Consider the following 21961-nt stretch of genomic DNA (forward strand, 5'->3'; position numbering starts at 1 on the left):
GTTTGAGATGTATGTTAGGCTAAGATGGCGATGGTCTCTTCACAGACGTTAGCAGCGCCGTGACAGATGAGAGGCCACGGGCAGAGGAGGTGGAGAGAGGAGAAGGGGCAGGGGAGAGGCAGGGAGAGGAAGAGGAGGCCCCAGGGAAGACCTCAGAGAGTGGAATGGAGTACTCAGAACCCACAGGAAACGAGGGAATGACAGGTACAAAACACGTGTTGATGAGAATATTGCCCCAAAACCATGCTGTATTGACTAGCTTTACCCACTTGCGCTCAATACTCAACCGACCTATGGGATGAAATGCACAAGCCATTGGGCTTAACAGAGGCAGTGAACAAAGGAGGTCAGACCACCAGTGTTAACCAGACATTGACTCCATTTAAAAAAAAAAATTCTAAGGCATTTATTAATAATTACTTAGACATGTATAAACCATTTATGAATCATTACTAATCATAAGTATACCTGCGTTTTATTTGCAGTCCCTAATCTAAAGTGAGCACAATTGATACTTTATGTGTACTTTATACATGTTTTGAGTGAGCAGTGTAATATCTCACAAAAAGACGGGCATGCCATTGGTAGACATTCCTGCAGTACCTGGTAAAATAATAGGTACACAACACAGGATGTTTAAGGAAATATATATACATGTGTGAATAACTAACTTACTAACATTTACAGATGTGGGAGTAATGATAAATAAAATGGTGAATAAAACTGTTTTTAAATGCCTTATAAATGGTTTATTATGGACCCTTAAATAAAGTGTTACCGGTGTGGTGTAAGTCTGCTGGAGCTACTACTGGAGGCCATGCGCTTCCTTATTTTAGTCTTTTGCCACAGCTACACAGTCGGGGTGTAACCCTGTAGCTCTGAATTTCTACTGAAGCGCGCCCTGCGGTTCACTGCACTCAGGCCCTGGACTCTATATGGGGCCTCTCTCTGTGCAAAGTTTCCATCGCACCTCTGAGCGCTTTGCATGACAAGGAAGAGCATCAGCCACCGCTGAGACCACAATGTGGTTTCTGGATGGAATATAACTTGAGTCTCGACAGGGGTTGGTTGAGTCTCAGCAGGGACAGGCATTGCAGGCCAGAGCCCAGGTCTTGACGTGTACACAGGTGCAGTTGTAGGATATATAGACTGTAAGACTTAGGGGATAGCCTATACACTGCAGGGCTTGGGATTTACTTGTATGGTATGAGGTGCACACTTGCAGGGTTTGGGTCTTAAACTTGCAATGCTTGGGGTGTAGGCCTACTCTTGCAGGGCTTATTGGTGTGGGGCTTGGCGATATGGCCCAAATATCATTTCACTATATTTTTCTCATTTTTGATGGTATGGCGACATTTGACAGAATTGTATGTTTCTGAACAATTCAAGTTCCAAATATGTTTTAGAAGTAGGACATGACCCTAGAATGGCAACAAATTCTGATTTGGTTTTTATTCGCGATCAAACTAGGACAATACTGACAGTGAAGTAGTCCATTTGTTGAACTTTTAAGTTATTTAGCACTGTATGAAAAACATCTTTAAATATGGTATTTGACAAATCCATACCGGTATGTAGGTATTCACAATATATCACCCAGCCCTATATTGGTGTACATTTGCTAGGTTTGAGTTATGCACTTTTAAGGACTTGGGTTGCACACTTGCGTGGTTTGGGGTATACACTTCTAACTTGAAAAGGCAATGCTACACTTATGGGGAGGGCTATGCTCTCAATCTGTATGATCAGAAGATGATGAAGCATGGCTGTTGTGTTCTTTTCTTCGACGTTGACTGAGAGGTTTCTCTTTGCCGCTTTGTCTCTGCCCTGGTTCTGGTTTCTGAGCATTGAAAGGAAATGCCTTGCTGTTATCTACGAAAAACATCTCCTAAATCTTTCTCTGGCAGTCTGCCTTGTCTTAAATTCGCCTAACCAAACTAGGAGACGGGCTGGTGTCAATATTGTAAAATATTCTAAGCGTAAATACAAATGTAGAGGTGGAGATGTGGCGTTTATCACAAAACCTTGTAGAAGTTTATGTCTGATGATTGGCCCCGTGGAGCTCTGCTAACCCAGCTAGCATATTTGGTGTTTTGGAAGTCGTGGGAATGTACAGTACCAGTTAAAAGTTTACAATTTCCTACATTGTAGAATAATAGTGAAGACATCAAAACTGTAAAATAACACATATGGAATCATGTAGTAACCAAAAGAGTGTTAAACAAATTCTTCAAAGTAGCCACCCTTTGCCTCGATGACAGCGTTGCACAGTCTTGGCAGTCTCTCAACCAGCTTCATGAGGTAGTCACCTGGTATGCATTTCAATTAACAGCTGTGCCTTGTTAAAAGTTCATTTGTGGAATTTCTTTCCTTCTTAATACATTTGAGCACATCAGTTGTGTTGTGACAAGGTAGGGGTGGTAAAAGACCAAGTCCATATTATGGCAAGAACAGCTCAAATAAGCAAACAGTCCATCATTAATTTAAGACACAAAGGTCAGTCAATGCGGAACATTTCAAGAACTTTGAAAGTTTCTTCAAGTGCAGTCACAAAAACCATCAGGTGCTATGATGAAACTGTCCCTCATGAGGACCGCCACAGGAAAGGAAGACCCAGAGTTACCTCTGCTGCAGAGGATACGTTCATTAGAGTTAACAGCAGCCCAAAATGATTTTCACAGAGTTTATGTAACAGACACATCTCAACATCAACTGTTCAGAAGAGACTGCGTGATTCAGGCCTTAATGGTCGAATTGCTGCAAAGAAACCACTACTAAAGGATACCAATAAGAAAAAGAGACTTGCTTGGGCCAAGAAACAAGATCAATGGACATTAGACCGGTGGGAGTCTGTCCTTTGGTCTGATAAGTCCAAATTTGAGATTTTTGGTTCCAACCGCCGTGCCTTTGTGAGACGCAGAGTATATGAATGGATGATGTGTGGTTCCCACCGTGAAGCATGGAGGAGGTGGTGTGATGGTGACACTGTCAGTGATTTATTTATAATTTAAGGCACGCTAAACCAACATGGCTACCACAGCATTTTGCAGCAATACGCCATCCCATCCTGTTTGCGCTTAGTGGGACTATCATTTGTTTTTCAACAGGACAATGACCCAAAACACACCTCCAGGCTGTGCAAGGGACATTTGTCCAAGAAGGAGAATGATGGAGTGCTGCATCAGATAACCTGGCCTCCACAATCACCCGGCCTCAACCCATTTGAGATGGTTTGGGATGAGTTGGACCGCAGAGTGAAGGAAAAGCAGCCAACAAGTGCTCAGCATATGTGGGAACTCGTTCAAGACTGTTGGATAAGCATTCCAGGTGAAGCTGGAGTGTGCAAAGTTGTCATGGCTAATTTGAAGAATAAAAAATATATTTTGATTTGTTTAAAACTTTTTTGGTCACTACATGATTCTAAATGTGTTATTTCATAGTTTTGATGTCTTCACTATTATTCTACAACGTAGAAAATGGTTAAAAAAATAAGAAAAACCCTTGAATGAGTAGATGTGTCCACATTTTTGACTGGTGCTGTATATTTTCAGTTTCACATTGGTTGTGGGAACGAAGCCATGTTTCCTGACTGGTAAAAATGAAAGTTTTTTAAAATGTTATGAGAATGTTTTATTTTTAAGTTGCAGGGAGGTTATGAGAATGTTTTACTCTGGTTCCTTGAAAGTTTTCCTGGGAGGTTTTATTAAAGCTCTGAGATTGGAAATGATAGGTTATTTAATAACTTCCTTAATCCTTTCACCTGAATGTTTCAATAACACTTAATAACACTGCTATCTTATTGTGGGTTCACTTTTTTGAAATCCAAGCACAGATAAGACACATGAAAATCCATTTCCTTATGAAGCAGTACTTATGCAAACACCTTCATTTTTTATTGTGACACACCATCAGTGAAGATTTGAACCAATAATCTTCTCTTCTCTAACCATGGAATTAGTCCACTGCGCCACCAGGATGGAGCTAGCATACCATACAAGCACTCATTAAGATCAGGTGTGGCCAATTAGTGGGCACGGTCAACACACCTGAACACCATTAACAAGGTAGAGTTTAGAGAGAGTTTTGTTGATGCTGAGGGCGAAATGTAAAAATGTAAATCTCTGAACGTAACGAAAGTGTTTTTTATGGAAAGTTTTCGGAATGTATGTTTTTAAATTACATTCTTAGAACCTTCTCTGAACATTACAACATTATGGTTCTCGGAACAATTTGAGAACATGTCTTTTAAATAGAACCATGAGGAAACTTGTAGGAAACGTAATTGCTGACGTACTGAAATTCCCACAGAAGAACATTGTTTCTTAATGTTCTTGGAACAATTTGAGAACATTACTTTAAATGGAACCATGAGGAAACCTGTAGGAAACGTTATTTTGAAGTAATGAAATTCCTGAAGAAGAAAGTTGTTTCTTAAGTTTCTTAACATTCTCTCAACAATTTGAGAACATTCCCAATGTCAAACCATTTGGAGAACGTTCCTAGAACATTACTAGCAGTGAAATAAAATGTAACCATGTTTGAACATTTAGAAAACATTATGTTAAGGTATAATGAAACTAATGTTAAGGTAATGAAAATAATGTTTTTTTTTTGTCAAGTTCCTTAAATGTGCTGAGAATATTCCAAAGCCTAGCAACTATCCTGCACCATTCCCAGAAAGTTGTGGGAAGGTTGTATGCAAAATAATCATAGGACAACCACGCTCTCACCAAGCTCTCTGAATCATCGGGTTCTCAGAATGCTGTGTTAGCTGGGAAGCTATTTTATGTCCATATTTGCAGAAAACTGCATGTAGAATCATTAGATAGGTTTTACAACATAGACTGGCATTTTTCTCTTCGCACACTGGCAGTGGACAAAATACTAACTTTTGGGGCTTAAAGTGGCAATCGGCAGTAGAAACAATAGCAAATCCCTCTCCCCACCGCTGGTTCTGTAAAAAGCCGAGGGATGGGACTGGAGAAATGTAATCACTCTCAAATTCATAGGCAGAGCTATGGATGCAAGGATTGACCATCCATGATATCAAAATTATAGTTTTAACCATGTTTTGAGGCTATATAGGGTTTGCTTACATGTTCTTTGTTTACAAACATTGGAGTAAAACAAGCATATATTTTGGGTTCTGATGGGCTACGACAGTTGATTTAAGCTCATGAGGCATTTACAAGTTATATTCTTCAAGAATCTATGGGTACATATAATTCATTTATAAGTCCAAAAATGGATGGAGCAACTGCTGATTGCCCCTTTAAAGTCAGTCAGTCTGTTTATGAAACAGGTCAGCTGAAATAAGACTAGTCGAAAAGCAAAAAATATTGATTTCTTTAATGTTGTTTTACCACCATAGACCAGCCATAACTAGTTTCATGCAATTTGCTCTAGCTGCTCATGAAGTCAAATAACCAAGGAGGGAAATATATTTAACCCTCTCTTTCTCTCCCCTCCTTCCTAGATGGGGTTCCTGTGAAAACTGAGAATGAAGAGTATGACGACAATGACGATCAGTACCCCAAGAGTGAAGAAGAAGGTGAACGAGACAATTACCTTTATGAAGAAGAGGAAGAGGAGGAGAAGGAAAGGGATGAGGAAGACGAAGGAGAAGGGGAGGAAGAGGGAGAAACCCTTAACGAACCACAGGACCTGTCTCTGGCAGATTATGTAAAGTATGAGACCACAGGCCCGCAGGACGCCCACACCGACTCCTCGCCGTACGCAGCAGAACCCCGCAGCCAGGCAGCAGGCAAGCTCAACTGTGACATCTGTGGCCTGTCCTGCGTCAGCATCAATGTGCTGCTCGTGCACAAGCGAAGCCACACCGGTGAGCAGAGTAACACAGCCAAACCAACCCTGGCCTTAAATAATGTTTATTTTTATTTTTATAAACTCAGTAGATCAAGGTGTTTGATTAAAATATTTGTGTTTCAATATGTACAGTGACTCGTGCGTCACACTGAATGGACACATTTGACTTTACATGCACTCTGCAATACTTGCCCTCGCACTGATAAAATGCCATTTCAACATCTGCTATAACACAGCAAGCACACTTCACTCAACCGTCTGCTTTATAACAAACCAAGTGTTAACTCCTATTCAGTCACAGTACTGCAGAGTAATACATACGAGTTCACCTACCACAGTAGCTCAACTATGCGCTACATAACTACTGTATCAGTAAGTCTTGGCGGTGTTGACCCGAGTTTCTCCATGACATGGGATCCCTCTGTTTTTCCCTACACCCAGGTGAACGTCCGTTCCACTGCAGCCAGTGTGGCGCTTCCTTCACCCAGAAGGGAAACCTGCTTCGCCACATCAAACTGCACTCAGGGGAGAAGCCCTTCAAGTGCCCGATGTGCAGCTACGCCTGCCGCAGACGAGACGCCCTCAGCGGACACCTGCGCACTCACTCAAGTACCTATCCACCATCTGTGTGCCACCTGCGTTTACATATGTATAACCACACATGCATCTCATAATAACACAAACTCAGGTATTTTCCATCTGTTCGCACTTACTTACACATGTGCACAAAATACATGCAAACACACGCACACACATACACGCACACGTAAGTACCTATAACCTGTCTGCACACAGTTATTTAGATATGCGTTGATATCACGTTGGGGCTGTCAGTGACGTTCATTTAAAGGAGGTTCTTGAGGCCTCCCCAGTGGCGCATACCCGGGTTCATTTCCCGGGCTGTGCCACAACTGGGCCGTGTCCGAGAGTCTCATAGGACTGCACACAATTGGCCCAGCGTCGTCTGGGTTAGGGGATGGTTTGACCGGTGGGGCTTTACTTGGCTCATTGCGCTCTAGCGACTTACTGTGACGGGCCGAGTGCCTGCAGGTTGACCCCGGTCATCAGGTGAACAGTGTTTCCTCCGATGCATTGGTGCGGCTGGCTTCCGGGTTAAGCTGGCGGGTGTTCAGGAGCGCGGTTTGGCGGGTCATGTTTCGGAGGACGCGTGCCTCGACCCTCGCCTCCCGAGCCCGTTGGGGAGTTGCAGCGATGAGACCAGATCGAAATTGGTGAGAAAAAGGGAGTAAAATACAACCTCAAAAAATAAAGGGAGGATCTTGCAGAGATCGCAGTTGCCCCATTATTTAACAACAGCCTCAGTAAGCAAAGTGTATGATGGTTTGAAGTGGGAGTTTGTAGTTTTAACTGAAACTCTTTTCTCACAGTAGAGAAGCCCTACAAGTGCAACCACTGCGGTCGCAGTTACAAGCAGCGCAGCTCCCTTGAAGAGCACAGAGAGAGGTGCCATGTGTACATCCAGAACAAAGGCAACGCTGAGAGAGGTGAGAAGCCCTGGAACACTCCTCCCTACTCTCTGTTACACACACACATTTCAGACACACACATACACACTTACACAAATGCACTTTAGACATACACACATACACACTTTGCTCATGCAATCACACACACACACACACACATACACACATACAACATTCGCAGGCACTCACACGCAGATGTGTGCACATTCTGTTGTCTACTCCCACACACGCATACACACATACACATTTGCTGGCTGCAGAGTTGTGTAGCTTCATTCCATTTAGTTGCCCCACCATTACAGCTAAATAGGTTGTGGCTGTTGTGGTGGGAGACGTTGTGTTGAAAGGACACCAGAGGGGAAGTCAGTCAGAAGAGATGTAGGACAAACGTCTCGGTGTCCTGTTCTGACTGCACCCCCCCCCCAGAAGTCTGTTTGCCAGCCATGGGGGACAGTCAGGACGGTTGCGACACAAAAAATACCAAGTTGTTTTGTGGTCGGTTGAATGTCGTAAGTACGGCAGATAGATAGCGTGTGGTGAGGAAGCACATCCTCGACCTTGCGGTCTTCCTCCTGCAGGCCTCACTAGTCGATGAGGCAAAACACCAGGAAGTGAGGTCACGGGCTTTGTTATCTTGGCTATCTTGGTTCCTCTGAGGGCGAGTTTCATTTTAAAGTCATTTTGTTTATTAGTTCTTCAAAAGAAAAAGATCATTTCACAACCTCAAATGCTCGAGGCAGTAGACAGTTGCAGCACAGCGGACAGAAAGCACACACTTTGTCTTTGCTGTACCTCTGTACTGCTAAGAAAACTCTCTCTCTTTCTCTCTCTCTCTCTCTCTCTCTCTCTCTCTCTCTCTCTCTCTCTCTCTCTCTCTCTCTCTCTCTCTCTCTCTCTCTCTGTGTGTGTGGGTCTCTCAGCCGGTGAGGACACCCACGTGTCCAGGACTACTCATATGGGCACGGAGCGCGCTCTGCTACTGGACAGGTTGGCGAGCAACGTGGCCAAACGCAAGAGCTCTATGCCACAGAAGTTCACTGGTAAGACCAGTCTGACTCATTCCTCAACTATCTTGCAGGCTGTCACCTTGGTAGGGTTAACTAGGCATGGCTGAGTGTGTAGGCGGTGAAAACTGCAGATGTTTTTTTTTTGCTGTTGATGTAGTCATTCAAACAAAATGAGGAATTGCAATTTTTAATTGGATGATTCCTTTGTGACTGGACTGCTGGTTGCTTATTCTTTTGAGAAATTGCTAATTTGGCAATTCAATAGCAAGTGGATTAATTGTATGTCTGTGTGTAATGGGTCTCTGATTACTGGCTTCATTGCTGCACCTGTCAGGTTTTTACTATAATCTGACCCCTTGCTGCTGCTGTTATCGTATTCGTGTTTACTGTCAGTTGCACTTAATTAAAATAAATGTACGTTTTAATGATTAAAAAAATAATAATAATTTAAGTGTGTCATATTGTTGTCTGTCTAAGCTACATGTCTGTCTGTCTGTCTTTTTCGCTCTCTGTCTATGTCTCTCTATCTATGCAGTTCTCCTGTCCCCCCTTGCTCTGCTTGCCAAGCAGGAATTCTGGGCAGAACGCCAGCCTCATCTGCTGCACCGCGCCATAGGGTGGTAGTCCACTGCCCTAATTTCCCTGCCTCATGTATATGTTAGGTGGGTATGGTTAACCACGCATAGGAATAGAATGCCAATAACATGAAGCAATCGTGGGAGATGTGCCTTTTGCACACGGGAACACTCTCACACACAAACGGACAAGTATAAACATCCAAGTCGTAGTGCTTCATTGAAACTTCTGCACTACTACTACTACTACTACTGCTGAGTGTTTGAAAACCGTCCGTTTCAGTAAATGAGTGATTTGTCATCACGTTGACTTCCCAAACCCTAAAGTGTTGTACCCATTTCCAATACCCAGGTCACACTTTCTTGTCAAGCGTCTCCGCTTATCATGGAGTGTTTCGTTTCAGAATTCGAGGCGCTGCAAAGAAACAGCAAAGCTGTCTGGCCTAAAGAGATCCTCCTGTCACCCATCACCCTGACAAATGAACTGAAATCTTGCAATATAACGACCACAGGAGGAAAAGAGAGGTGGTGGTTGAAAAACAGACGAGAGCGCGAAACGTGAGCAGATGCCTCCGTCTCCTCTTGTGGTGGAACAGCAGCTGCAGCCGTGGAGACTGAGAGGCCTCTTCGTCTCCTCCTCGTCTCTGTGGCTTGAGTCCTAAATGGCACCCTATTTCCCTGTAGGTCACCAAATGGCACCCTATTCCATTGTGCATTGTATAGAACAAGGTGACGTTTGGGACACAGATCTCTTGTTCTGTCACGCCCTCTTAGTGTTCGTTCTGTGGTAGGAAGCTCGTTTATCTACAGGGTCAGCGGCTGCCTGCTAGTTCTCCATTGCACGAGCTATCAAGATTTCAATTGTACAAAATGTGCTTTTTATCTTCAAGTGTGACCGAGCTTGCTCCTTTGCTGCTGATGCTCCTTATGGTTAGTGGAGGTGGCTATCTTGTGGCTCCCTCTCCACTGCACGGCTCTGGCTCTTTTCTGAGAGCGAAATGGTTACCGCAGAGCCATTTATATAGAGATATATGTGTGTGGTAGACAGAGATGTACAGTTGATGTATTTTTGGCTCTGGGTTAGTGGCCCCACCTGCACAGTGCTGAGTGAGTGAATGCTGAGGTGTCTTTCCCTGTGTGGGTGATCTAGGGGACAACGGCGTGTGTCTGGACCTGAGCTTCAACAGGGAGCTGATCCACCGCTCTGACGTCATGGACCCTCCGCTCACCTCCCCAGGATCCGAGAACCACCACAGCCACCAGCCCCTCTACACAGGCCAGGACCCTGACTCTGCCTCCCCCCACAGGGCCTACCCCATCCCCCTGAGCCGCGCTGACATGAGCCCCCTGGCCCTCACCAATGGTCACAAGCTGGAGCAGCAGCAGAGCACTGGTCTCGCCTACCTGCCCCGGCCCAGCCAGGGCCACCCTAGCATGGACACACTCCACGCCGATCGGGCCCAGCTCTCCCAGCCTCTCATCTACAGCCTGGGGCACCTGCTGGGGCCCAGTCCCCACAACAGCCTCCCACGCCCCCATAGCCAGGCTCACGCGCTCCCCATGCCCCCCATAGAGGCTCTGAGGGTGGTAAGGAGCGAGGGGGAGGTAGGGGTTGGGGTAGGTACAGGAGCGGGGGCGGTGTACCCCTGCGGTCACTGCAGGGTGTGGTTTCTGGACTACGTCATGTTCACCATCCACATGGGCTGCCACGGCTTCCGTGACCCACTGGAGTGCAATGTATGTGGCCACCGCAGCCGGGACCGCTATGAGTTCTCCTCACACATTGCGCGCGGCGAGCACCGCCTGGAGTTGAAGTAGTATAGACACATTTGAACACACACATACACCCATACATGTAGTCAGACTCCTAAACGGAATAATGCATACACATTTATACACTTACACACATGAATTGTGTACAAACATTACATACACACAAAAATGATCTCAGGGACTTTCCTTTTTGTTTTTAATTAGCACCAGTATTACCACACACACACACACACACACACACACACACACACACACACACACACACACACACACACACACACACACACACACACACACACACACACACACACACACACACACAAGGAAATGTAGCATTTCAGTAATGTAGCATTTAAATTGTTTTGTAGAGGATAATCATGCTTGACTCAAGTGCCAACATTTATTTATGACAAATAACAGTGTCAAAAGTAAAAGAAATCAGGATTATCTGAAAGATAATCATTTGATCAATAGTTATTTTTCTGTCTATGTTTTATGTTTTATGTGGGACTACATTTTATTCTACTTCACTAAGCCGCGGGATAACTTTTCTACAGAAATATATATGTGTTCTTCATCTTATTTTTGGGGTGACTATTCAACAGCAGTGTCAATATAAAGGGGGTAATCGGCAGTCAATATTTGGCATTACCTTTGCCGTGCCTGCTGCTTTTAGGTTGGGATATACTACAGTGTGTCCAAATATCCTCTGTATGTACAGCAGTAGCAGTAGGACATAGTACTGAGTACATTTTACGTTCACTGTAAAGCTGACTGACAGACTGCTGTACATTTAGTTTTCCTTGTAAACTACTGAGGTTCAAAAATAAAAACTAGTTCATTCAAGCTAATCTGGTCATTGTGTGGGACTGTGTACCTTGTGAAAGAAACAGCAAGAGCCCCCGCAGCGAAAGGCCGTCTTCTTAATACAGACTATGTGCTAATACATTTTTTTTTTAAATAAACGATCCTTATGATCTCAAAGTTCATGTGTCTCGTTTTAGGCTGTAGTTTGAGAAGTTCACAGCTTCAAAGAAAGGCAGCACTTCACAGTACACTCCCCTCTTCACAACTCCTCAACGTCAAACTGTTGCTATGAAGCCTTGCTGTGAGAGACTGCTCTGTAGACATGTTCTGTGGCTCTGCTGAAGCATGTCTGTCTCATAGAGGGGACATTATTGCACAAATAGACCGTCATCAATAAAGAGCATGTAGGATTGATAGTAGGACTTATAATTGATTTCCGCTTGATTCTTTTTCATTAATACCAAGGTTTAGGCTGTATTTTATGTACATACAGTGTGATTATAATGGGGAACTGTGCTTGCATATAAAAGTTGGCTAAAGATATGGCTGGTGGGAGCAAAATGTAAAAACACACTTGATTTGATTTGGGAGAAAGTTCCAATCGCATTATGTGATTTTGAGATCCATTGTCCAACCCGGAGGCTGGGGCGATTCACTGATAAATTTCATTCTGCTTTTGTTTTTACTCGAAGACGCCCTCTGGTGGCTAAAGTAGGCCACTATTGTGGTTCGTCACCCAGTCAACAGTCTTGTTCTCCTGCTACAGTACACGTCTTCAGTTCCACTTAATATGAAACCAGACGTCTGGCACACAGTAAGCAATTCCTAAAGTGCAGAAGGTCCCTTAGGAGAGAACTTGCCTACCCCAATCCAGATAAGACATCCTCAAACCAATCGAAACTGCTTCTGTCCACCTTCACCTGAGTATCAGTCAGTCACACCAGTAACCTTAGGGTCAACTCACATACCTCATAACAACAGGTGTAGACTAACAGTGAAATGCTTACTTAGGGCTTTCCCAACAACGCAGAGAGAAAAAAAATAATAACACGAGGAGTCAATACACAATAAGTAATGATAACTTGGCTATTTACACAGGGTACCAGTACCGAGTCGTTGTGCAGGGGTACGAACGAGGTCATTGAGGTAGATATGTACATATAGCTAGTCTTATCAGTAACAGTAAGCAGGCAATGCGTTGACGAGCCAGTCACATGTCAGACAGACCAGGGACACAGTCAGTCACGACTCACTGCTCAAGCCGGCGTCAGACCACCAGAACAGGTGTGATTCTCATCTCATCCAGCTGCTGACATCTCTTTATCTGTCCTTTCCATCAGCACTCACTTCCCCTTTCTCTCTCTCTCTCTCTCTCTCTCTCTCTCTCTGTGTGAGGAGTTGAGTGAAGAGACTTGTTACTTATAAAGCAGTCTGTGCTCTCAATGAATATGCCCAGATATGCTTATCAGGTTGTTTGTTGTAAAGATGACAGGTCTGTATGTCTCTGCATTAAAAACGATTTGTCAATGTTGAGAGTAAACGGTAATAGAAACAACAGAACTGACTCCTATAGGTTGAAAGGGGAGTATAGAAGGGTAGAGATGTGGGGTGGGTGTCAATGGTAGAAAAGCATACATCCAGTCATTGTTTCTTCCCTCGTTTGATGACCCAGTCCTTTGTCTAACTTTCTCTATCTGTCCATGTGTCCCTGTAACGTTCCCTGTCTTCCGCAAGTTTAAAACAAGTTGACCCGGCAGCAATTTACTTACACAGACAGCAGTGGAGGCTGCTGAGAGGAGAACTGCTCATAATATTGCCTGGGAAACAGAGCAAATGTGTTTGATACCATTCCACTGATTCCGCTCCAGCCATTACCACAAGCCTGTCCTCCCCAATTAAGGTGCCAACAGCCTCCTCTGAGAGACAAGAAGTAATAAATTGACCATGGAGAACATACGATGCTCAATGGAATAGGGCTCACAGTGACATCTACTGACTAAATCAAGGTATAACTTATCTGCGTCCAAGAAATTGCTTCGATTGATGATTACACAAATTGGGAGAATTGACACTACTGGTACCTCATTCGCAACAGCAAATCCTGACGGGAAAATGTCCAGGGGTATGTGGTTTCTGACAACTATTATATATACACAATACCAGTTAAAGGTTTGGACGCACCTACTCATTCAAGGGTTTTTCTTTATTTTTACTATTTTCTACATTGTAGAATAATAGTGAAGACATCAAAAGTATGAAATAACACAAAAAAGTATATTTTATATTTGATATTCTTCAAAGTAGGCCCCCTTTGCCTTGATGACAGCTTTGCACACGCTTGGCATTCTCTCAACCAACTTAATGAGGAATGCTTTTCCAACTATCTGGATGGAGTTCCCACAAATGCTGAGCAATTGTTGGCTGCCTTGTTAAATAAAGGTTGAATTTTAAAAAAGAATAATAATAATCTGAGTCAGCACTCCATCACTCCCCTTGGACATATAGCCCTTACACAGCCTGGTGTGTTTTGGGTTATTGTCCTGTTGAAAAACAAATAATAGTCCCACTAAGAGCAAACCAGATGGGGTGGCATATCACTGCAGAATGGTGTGGTAGCCATGCTGGTTAAGTGTGCCTTGAATTCTAAATAAATCACAGACTGTGTCACCAGTAAAGCAGCCCCACACCTCCTCCTCCATGCTCCTCCATGTTTCACGGTGGGAACCACACATGCGGAGATCATCCGTTCACCTACTCTGCGTCTCACAACGACACGGCGGTTGGAACCAAAAATCTAAAAATTTTGACTCACCAGACCAAAGGTCAGATTTCCACTGGTCTAATGTCCATTGCTCCGGCGCCGACAGAGATGGCCGCCCCGCTTCGCGTTCCTAGGAAACTATGCAGTTTTTAGTTTTTTTACGTGTTATTTCTATTTCTTACATTAGTACCCCAGGTCATCTTAGGATTCATTACATACAGTCGAGAAGAACTACTGAATATAAGATCAGCGTCAACTCACCATCAGTACGACCAAGAATATTATTTTCGCGACGCGGATCCTGTGTTCTGCCTTTCAAACAGGACAACGGAATGGATCCCATGCAGCGACCCAAAAAAACGACTCCGAAAAAGAGGGAAACGAGGCGGTCTTCTGGTCAGACTCCGGAGACGAGCACATCGTGCACCACTCCCTAGCATTCTTCTCGCCAATGTCCAGTTTCTCGACAACAAGGTTGATGAAATCCGAGCAAGGGTAGCATTCCAGAGGGACATCAGAGACCGTAACGTTCTTTGCTTCACGGAAACATGACTCACTGGAGAGACACTATCGGAGGCGGTGCAGCCAGCGGGTTTCTCCACGCATCGCGCCGACAGAAACAAACATCTTTCTGGTAAGAAGAGGGGCGGGGGCGTATGCCTTATGGCTAACGAGACATGGTGTGATGAAAGAAACATACAGGAACTCAAATCCTTCTGTTCACCTGATTTAGAATTCCTCACAATCAAATGTCGACCACATTATCTACGAAGAGAATTCTCTTCGATTATAATCACAGCCGTATATATCCCCCCCCCCAAGCAGACACATCGATGGCTCTGAACAAACTTTATTTGACTCTTTGCAAACTGGAATCCATTTATCCGGAGGCTGCATTCATTGTAGCTGGGGATTTTAACAAGGCTAATCTGAAAACAAGACTCCCTAAATTTTATCAGCATATCCATTGCGCAACCAGGGGTGGAAAAACCTTGGATCATTGTTACTCTAACTTCCGCGATGCATATAAGGCCCTGCGCCGCCCTCCTTTCGGAAAAGCTGACCACGACTCCATTTTGTTGATCCCTGCCTACAGACAGAAACTAAAAAAAGAAGCTCCCACGCTGAGGTCACACTCCAAGACTGCTTCCATCACGTGGACTGGGATATGTTTCATATTGCGTCAGATAACAATATTGACGAATACGCTGATTCGGTGTGCGAGTTCATTAGAACGTGCGTCGAAGATGTCGTTCCCATAGCAACGATTAAAACATTCCCTAACCAGAAACCGTAGATTGATGGCAGCATTCGCGTGAAACTGAAAGCGCGAACCACTGCTTTTAATCAGGGCAAGGTGACTGGTAACATGACCGAATACAAACAGTGCAGCTATTCCCTCCGCAAGGCTATCAAACAAGCTAAGCGTCAGTACAGAGACAAAGTAGAATCTCAATTCAACGGCTCAGACACAAGAGGCATGTGGCAGGGTCTACAGTCAATCACGGACTACAAGAAGAAAACCAGCCCAGTCACGGACCAGGATGTCTTGCTCCCAGGCAGACTAAATAACTTTTTTGCCCGCTTTGAGGACAATACAGTGCCACTGACACGGCCTGCAACGAAAACATGCAGACTCTCCTTCACTGCAGCCGAGGTGAGTAAGACATTTAAACGTGTTAACCCTCGCAAGGCTGCAGGCCCAGACAGCATCCCCAGCCGCGCCATCAGAGCATGCGCAGACCAGCTGGCCGGTGTGTTTACGGACATATTCAATCAATCCCTATACCAGTCTGCTGTTCCCACATGCTTCAAGAGGGCCACCATTGTTCCTGTTCCCAAGAAAGCTAAGGTAACTGAGCTAAACGACTACCGCCCCGTAGCACTCACTTCCGTCATCATGAAGTGCTTTGAGAGACTAGTCAAGGACCATATCACCTCCACCCTACCTGACACCCTAGACCCACTCCAATTTGCTTACCGCCCAAATAGGTCCACAGACGATGCAATCTCAACCACACTGCACACTGCCCTAACCCATCTGGACAAGAGGAATACCTATGTGAGAATGCTGTTCATCGACTACAGCTCGGCATTCAACACCATAGTACCCTCCAAGCTCGTCATCAAGCTCGAGACCCTGGGTCTCGACCCCGCCCTGTGCAACTGGGTACTGGACTTCCTGACGGGCCGCCCCCAGGTGGTGAGGGTAGGCAACAGCATCTCCACCCTGCTGATCCTCAACACTGGGGCCCCACAAGGGTGCGTTCTGAGCCCTCTCCTGTACTCCCTGTTCACCCACGACTGCGTGGCCACGCACGCCTCCAACTCAATCATCAAATTTGAGGACGACACAACAGTGGTAGGCTTGATTACCAACAATGACGAGACGGCCTACAGGGAGGAGGTGAGGGCCCTCGGAGTGTGGTGTCAGGAAAATAACCTCACACTCAACGTCAACAAAACTAAGGAGATGATTGTGGACTTCAGGAAACAGCAGAGGGAACACCCCCCTATCCACATCGATGGAACAGTAGTGGAGAGGGTAGCAAGTTTTAAGTTCCTCGGCATACACATCACAGACAAACTGAATTGGTCCACTCACACAGACAGCATTTACATTTACATTACATTTAAGTCATTTAGCAGACGCTCTTATCCAGAGCGACTTACAAATTGGTGCATTCACCTTATGACATCCAGTGGAACAGCCACTTTACAGTAGTGCATCTAAATCTTTTAGGGGGGGGGGGGTGAGAAGGATTACTTATCCTATCCTAGGTATTCCTTAAAGAGGTGGGGTTTCAGGTGTCTCCGGAAGGTGGTGATTGACTCCGCTGTCCTGGCGTCGTGAGGGAGTTTGTTCCACCATTGGGGGGCCAGAGCAGCGAACAGTTTTGACTGGGCTGAGCGGGAACTGTACTTCCTCAGTGGTAGGGAGGCGAGCAGGCCAGAGGTGGATGAACGCAGTGCCCTTGTTTGGGTGTAGGGCCTGATCAGAGCCTGGAGGTACTGAGGTGCCGTTCCCCTCACAGCTCCGTAGGCAAGCACCATGGTCTTGTAGCGGATGCGAGCTTCAACTGGAAGCCAGTGGAGAGAGCGGAGGAGCGGGGTGACGTGAGAGAACTTGGGAAGGTTGAACACCAGACGGGCTGCGGCGTTCTGGATGAGTTGTAGGGGTTTAATGGCACAGGCAGGGAGCCCAGCCAACAGCGAGTTGCAGTAATCCAGACGGGAGATGACAAGTGCCTGGATTAGGACCTGCGCCGCTTCCTGTGTGAGGCAGGGTCGTACTCTGCGGATGTTGTAGAGCATGAACCTACAGGAACGGGCCACCGCCTTGATGTTAGTTGAGAACGACAGGGTGTTGTCCAGGATCACGCCAAGGTTCTTAGCGCTCTGGGAGGAGGACACAATGGAGTTGTCAACCGTGATGGCGAGATCATGGAACGGGCAGTCCTTCCCGGGAGGAAGAGCAGCTCCGTCTTGCCGAGGTTCAGCTTGAGGTGGTGATCCGTCATCCACACTGATATGTCTGCCAGACATGCAGAGATGCGATTCGCCACCTGGTCATCAGAAGGGGGAAAGGAGAAGATTAATTGTGTGTCGTCTGCATAGCAATGATAGGAGAGACCATGTGAGGTTATGACAGATGTTCACAGTATCGAAGGCAGCCGATAGGTCTAGAAGGATGAGAGCAGAGGAGAGAGAGTTAGCTTTAGCAGTGCGGAGCGCCTCCGTGATGCAGAGAAGAGCAGTCTCAGTTGAATGACTAGTCTTGAAACCTGACTGATTTGGATCAAGAAGGTCATTCTGAGAGAGATAGCGGTAGAGCTGGCCAAGGACGGCACGTTCAAGAGTTTTGGAGAGAAAAGAAAGAAGGGATACTGGTCTGTAGTTGTTGACATCGGAGGGATCGAGTGTAGGTTTTTTCAGAAGGGGTGCAACTCTCGCTCTCTTGAGGACGGAAGGGACGTAGCCAGCGGTCAGGGATGAGTTGATGAGCGAGGTGAGGTAAGGGAGAAGGTCTCCGGAAATGGTCTGGAGAAGAGAGGAGGGGATAGGGTCAAGCGGGCAGGTTGTTGGGCGGCCGGCCGTCACAAGACGCGAGATTTCATCTGGAGAGAGAGGGGAGAAAGAGGTCAGAGCACAGGGTAGGGCAGTGTGAGCAGAACCAGCGGTGTCGTTTGACTTAGCAAACGAGGATCGGATGTCGTCGACCTTCTTTTCAAAATGGTTGACGAAGTCATCTGCAGAGAGGGAAGAAGGTGCAGCATCGTGAAGAAGGTGCAGCAGCGCCTCTTCAACCTCAGGAGGCTGAAGAAATTCGGCTTGTCACCAAAAGCACTCACAAACTTCTACAGATGCACAATCGAGAGCATCCTGGCGGGCTGTATCACCGCCTGGTACGGCAACTGCTCCGCCCACAACCGTAAGGCTCTCCAGAGGGTAGTGAGGTCTGCACAACGCATCACCGGGGGCAAACTACCTGCCCTCCAGGACACCTACACTACCCGATGTTACAGGAAGGCCATAAAGATCATCAAGGACATCACCCACCCGAGCCACTGCCTGTTCACCCCGCTATCATCCAGAAGGCGAGGTCAGTACAGGTGCATCAAAGCTGGGACCGAGAGACTGAAAAACAGCTTCTATCTCAAGGCCATCAGACTGTTAAACAGCCACCACTAACATTGAGTGGCTGCTGCAAACACACTGACACTGACACTGACTCAACTCCAGCCACTTTAATAATGGGAATTGATGGGAAATGATGTAAAATATATCACTAGCCACTTTAAACAATGCTACCTTATATAATGTTACATACCCTATATTATTCATCTCATATGCATACGTATATACTGTACTCTATATCATCTACTGCATCCTTATGTAATACACGTATCACTAGACACTTTAACTATGCCACTTTGTTTACATACTCATCTCATATGTATATACTGTACTCGATACCATCTACTGTATCTTGCCTATGTTGCTCATTCATATATCTTTATGTACATATTCTTTATCCCCTTACACTGTGTATAAGACAGTAGTTTTGGAATTGGTAGTTAGATTACTTGTTGGTTATTACTGCATTGTCGGAACTAGAAGCACAAGCATTTCGCTACACTCGCATTAACATCTGCTAACCATGTGTATGTGACAAATAAAATTAGATTTGATTTTATTTGCTCGTGTTTCTTGGTCCAAGCAAGTCTATTCTTCTTATTGGTGTCCTTTAGTAGTGGTTTCTTTGCGGCAATTCAACCATGAAGGCCTGATTCACGCAGTCTCCTCTGAACAGTTCATGTTGAGATGTGTCTGTTCGTTTAACTCTGTGAAAAATGTTTTTGGGCTGCAATCTGAGGTGCAGTTAACTCTAATGAACTCATCCTCTGCAGCAGAGGTACCTCTGGGTCTTCCTTTCCTGTGGCAGGCCTCATAAGAGCCAGTTTCATTATAGTGCTTGATGGTTTTTGCGACTGCACTTGAAGAAACTTTAAAAGTTCTTGATATTTTCCAGATTTACTGACCTTCGTGTCTTAAAATAATGATGGACTGTCATTTCTCTTTGCTTATTTAAGCTGTTCTTGCCATAGTGTGGACTTACCAAATTGGGCTATCTTCTGTAGACCACCGCTACCTTGTCACAACACAACTGATTGGCTCAAACACATGATTTTAATAGGGAAAGAAATTCCACAAATTAACTTTTAACAAGACACACCTGTTAATTGAAATGCATTCCAAGTGACCACCTCATGAAGCTGGTTGAAAGAATGCCAAGAGTGTGCAAAGCTGTCATCAAGGCAAAGGGTGGCTACTTTGAAGAATCTCAAATATAAAATCTATTTTGATTTGTTTTACACTTTTTTGGTTACTACATGATTCCATATGCGTAATTTCATCGTTTTGGTGTCTTCACTATTATTCGACAATGTGGAAAATAGCCAAAATAAAGACAGACCCTGGAATGAGTAGGTGTGTCCAAACTTTGGACTGGTATTGTATGTATAAATTCAGTACACACAAATAATCAATACCGCTAGTCTATATGTGACATGGTTATGTCTTGTTGCAATTATGGTTAGGGCTTGGCAGTTAATTAGCACGCTTTTGGCTTATTCCTGGGCAAGACCTAAACCATGTCACATATACATTCATCTAATAATTCAATTTCATAGAAAAGCAAACACAGAATGGTAATAACATTTTTATTTTTCTTTGCAATGAATCATCAAGGCGTGTCAGCATCTCATGAAATGGCAGAGCGTGATCGGCCCTAGGTGGACAAGTACAAGGGCCGCATCACCAGTGCAGGCAAAAGTATGGAATGGACCCAGCTGTCCTCGGTGGTATCGTCTCTAGAAAGTCCAGGGGTGGGACAGGACTGGTCAATCGCTCAGGTTGACAATGGAAATGCCCATGGTAATATGCAGGTAATATAAACCTTTGAGAATGAATGTGAGACTCTGGATCAGGGGTTGAAATGGCATATTTACAATCATGATTATGTGCAGGTTGTAGAGATGTCATTTTTACACCCATTATTATAATCTGGTTGTTCAATTTCAAACATTTGTTTACCCACTGTGCAACTGCTTCCCAGGAGGTCATGTCTAATGTGAAATGACTTTATTTAACTAGGCAAGTCAGTTAAGGACAAATTCTTATTTTCAATCACGGCCTAGGAACAGTGGTTCAACTGCCTTGTTCAGGGGCATAACGACAGATTTGTACCGTGTCAGCTCGGGGATTCAATCTTGCAACCTTTCGGTTAACCAGTCCAACGCTCGGACCACTAGGCTACGCTGCCGCCCCACTATTGTTTGATGAACATTCTACAATACACTATGAGTCTACAGAATCTACAGTTCCATCGATTGAATCTACAGTTCCATTGGAGATCTCTGTTATTTTTCGAGGTTGACAAGCGCTGCCACAGTCCAACGGGGGGCATTGGACAGTCGGGAACATATCGACCAAAGGCACACAGATGTTGGTTGGCTCCTATTCAGATGTCGAGAAAAGAAGTAGCCTCACTGGACCAAGGAGCAGAAGCTGAAATGTATTGACTGACTCACTCCTGGACTGAGCTGATGAATCATACATGTTGGAGTACCGTACGCAGCTACTAAGCTATTGTGTTTATGTTCAACCTATTGTGTTTATGTCTTTCATGGGCGTTGGCAGCCTACAATATGGGGGCTGACAGCATCTCCTCATATGAGCAGGTGGACGCTAAAACCACTGGAGGGAATTATGCCAATGATGTTGTTGCCAGAGCTGAATATTTGAAAAGAAACATGGCTATTAAAAGTCTCACAGGCTGACTGACTTTCTGTCATTCCAAGGAAAGAGAATTACATCCTTTGTTTTTTTAGGTCTGTTGTAAACTCCTATTAAAACGTTGGATTACAAGGCTATTACAGACATTATTATATTGTATTGTATTTTTCACATGTTTCATCTCTAACATAGTTCACTCCACTTTCTGAGAAAGATCATGTAATAAGTCATGCAAGGCTTTGCAGTCTCAGCTTTTACAACAATGCTTTACATTACACATCACACGAGTGCCTGATAAAACGCATTATTAGCCTAGAATTGTATTTTGTTGACCTCTGATTAAGCAACCGTCATTATGAGACTTTATAATGCCACTAATACAACATACATTACCTGATTCTGTTTTATGGACTATTGTTATGATAA

General features: G+C 44.8%; 1 protein-coding gene across 3 annotated transcripts in view; it reads left to right on the top strand.

The window, feature by feature from the left end:
- Positions 1-10912, top strand: part of LOC118364910 (zinc finger protein Aiolos-like) — a 31126-nt gene extending 20214 nt beyond the window's left edge. For all 3 annotated transcript variants that reach the window (XM_052490528.1, XM_035746727.2, XM_052490527.1), the window contains 6 exons: positions 46-204; positions 5477-5842; positions 6268-6435; positions 7215-7331; positions 8234-8353; positions 10046-10912. In XM_052490528.1, the coding sequence (XP_052346488.1) occupies positions 46-204; positions 5477-5842; positions 6268-6435; positions 7215-7331; positions 8234-8353; positions 10046-10713 (1598 nt within the window). In that variant the 3' untranslated portion in view covers positions 10714-10912. The remainder of the gene's footprint in view (positions 1-45; positions 205-5476; positions 5843-6267; positions 6436-7214; positions 7332-8233; positions 8354-10045) is intronic.
- The last annotated feature ends 11049 nt before the right edge of the window (positions 10913-21961 follow it).

Source organism: Oncorhynchus keta, chromosome 32 (assembly GCF_023373465.1).
Source record: "Oncorhynchus keta strain PuntledgeMale-10-30-2019 chromosome 32, Oket_V2, whole genome shotgun sequence".
Classification (NCBI taxonomy): Eukaryota; Metazoa; Chordata; class Actinopteri; order Salmoniformes; family Salmonidae; genus Oncorhynchus; species Oncorhynchus keta.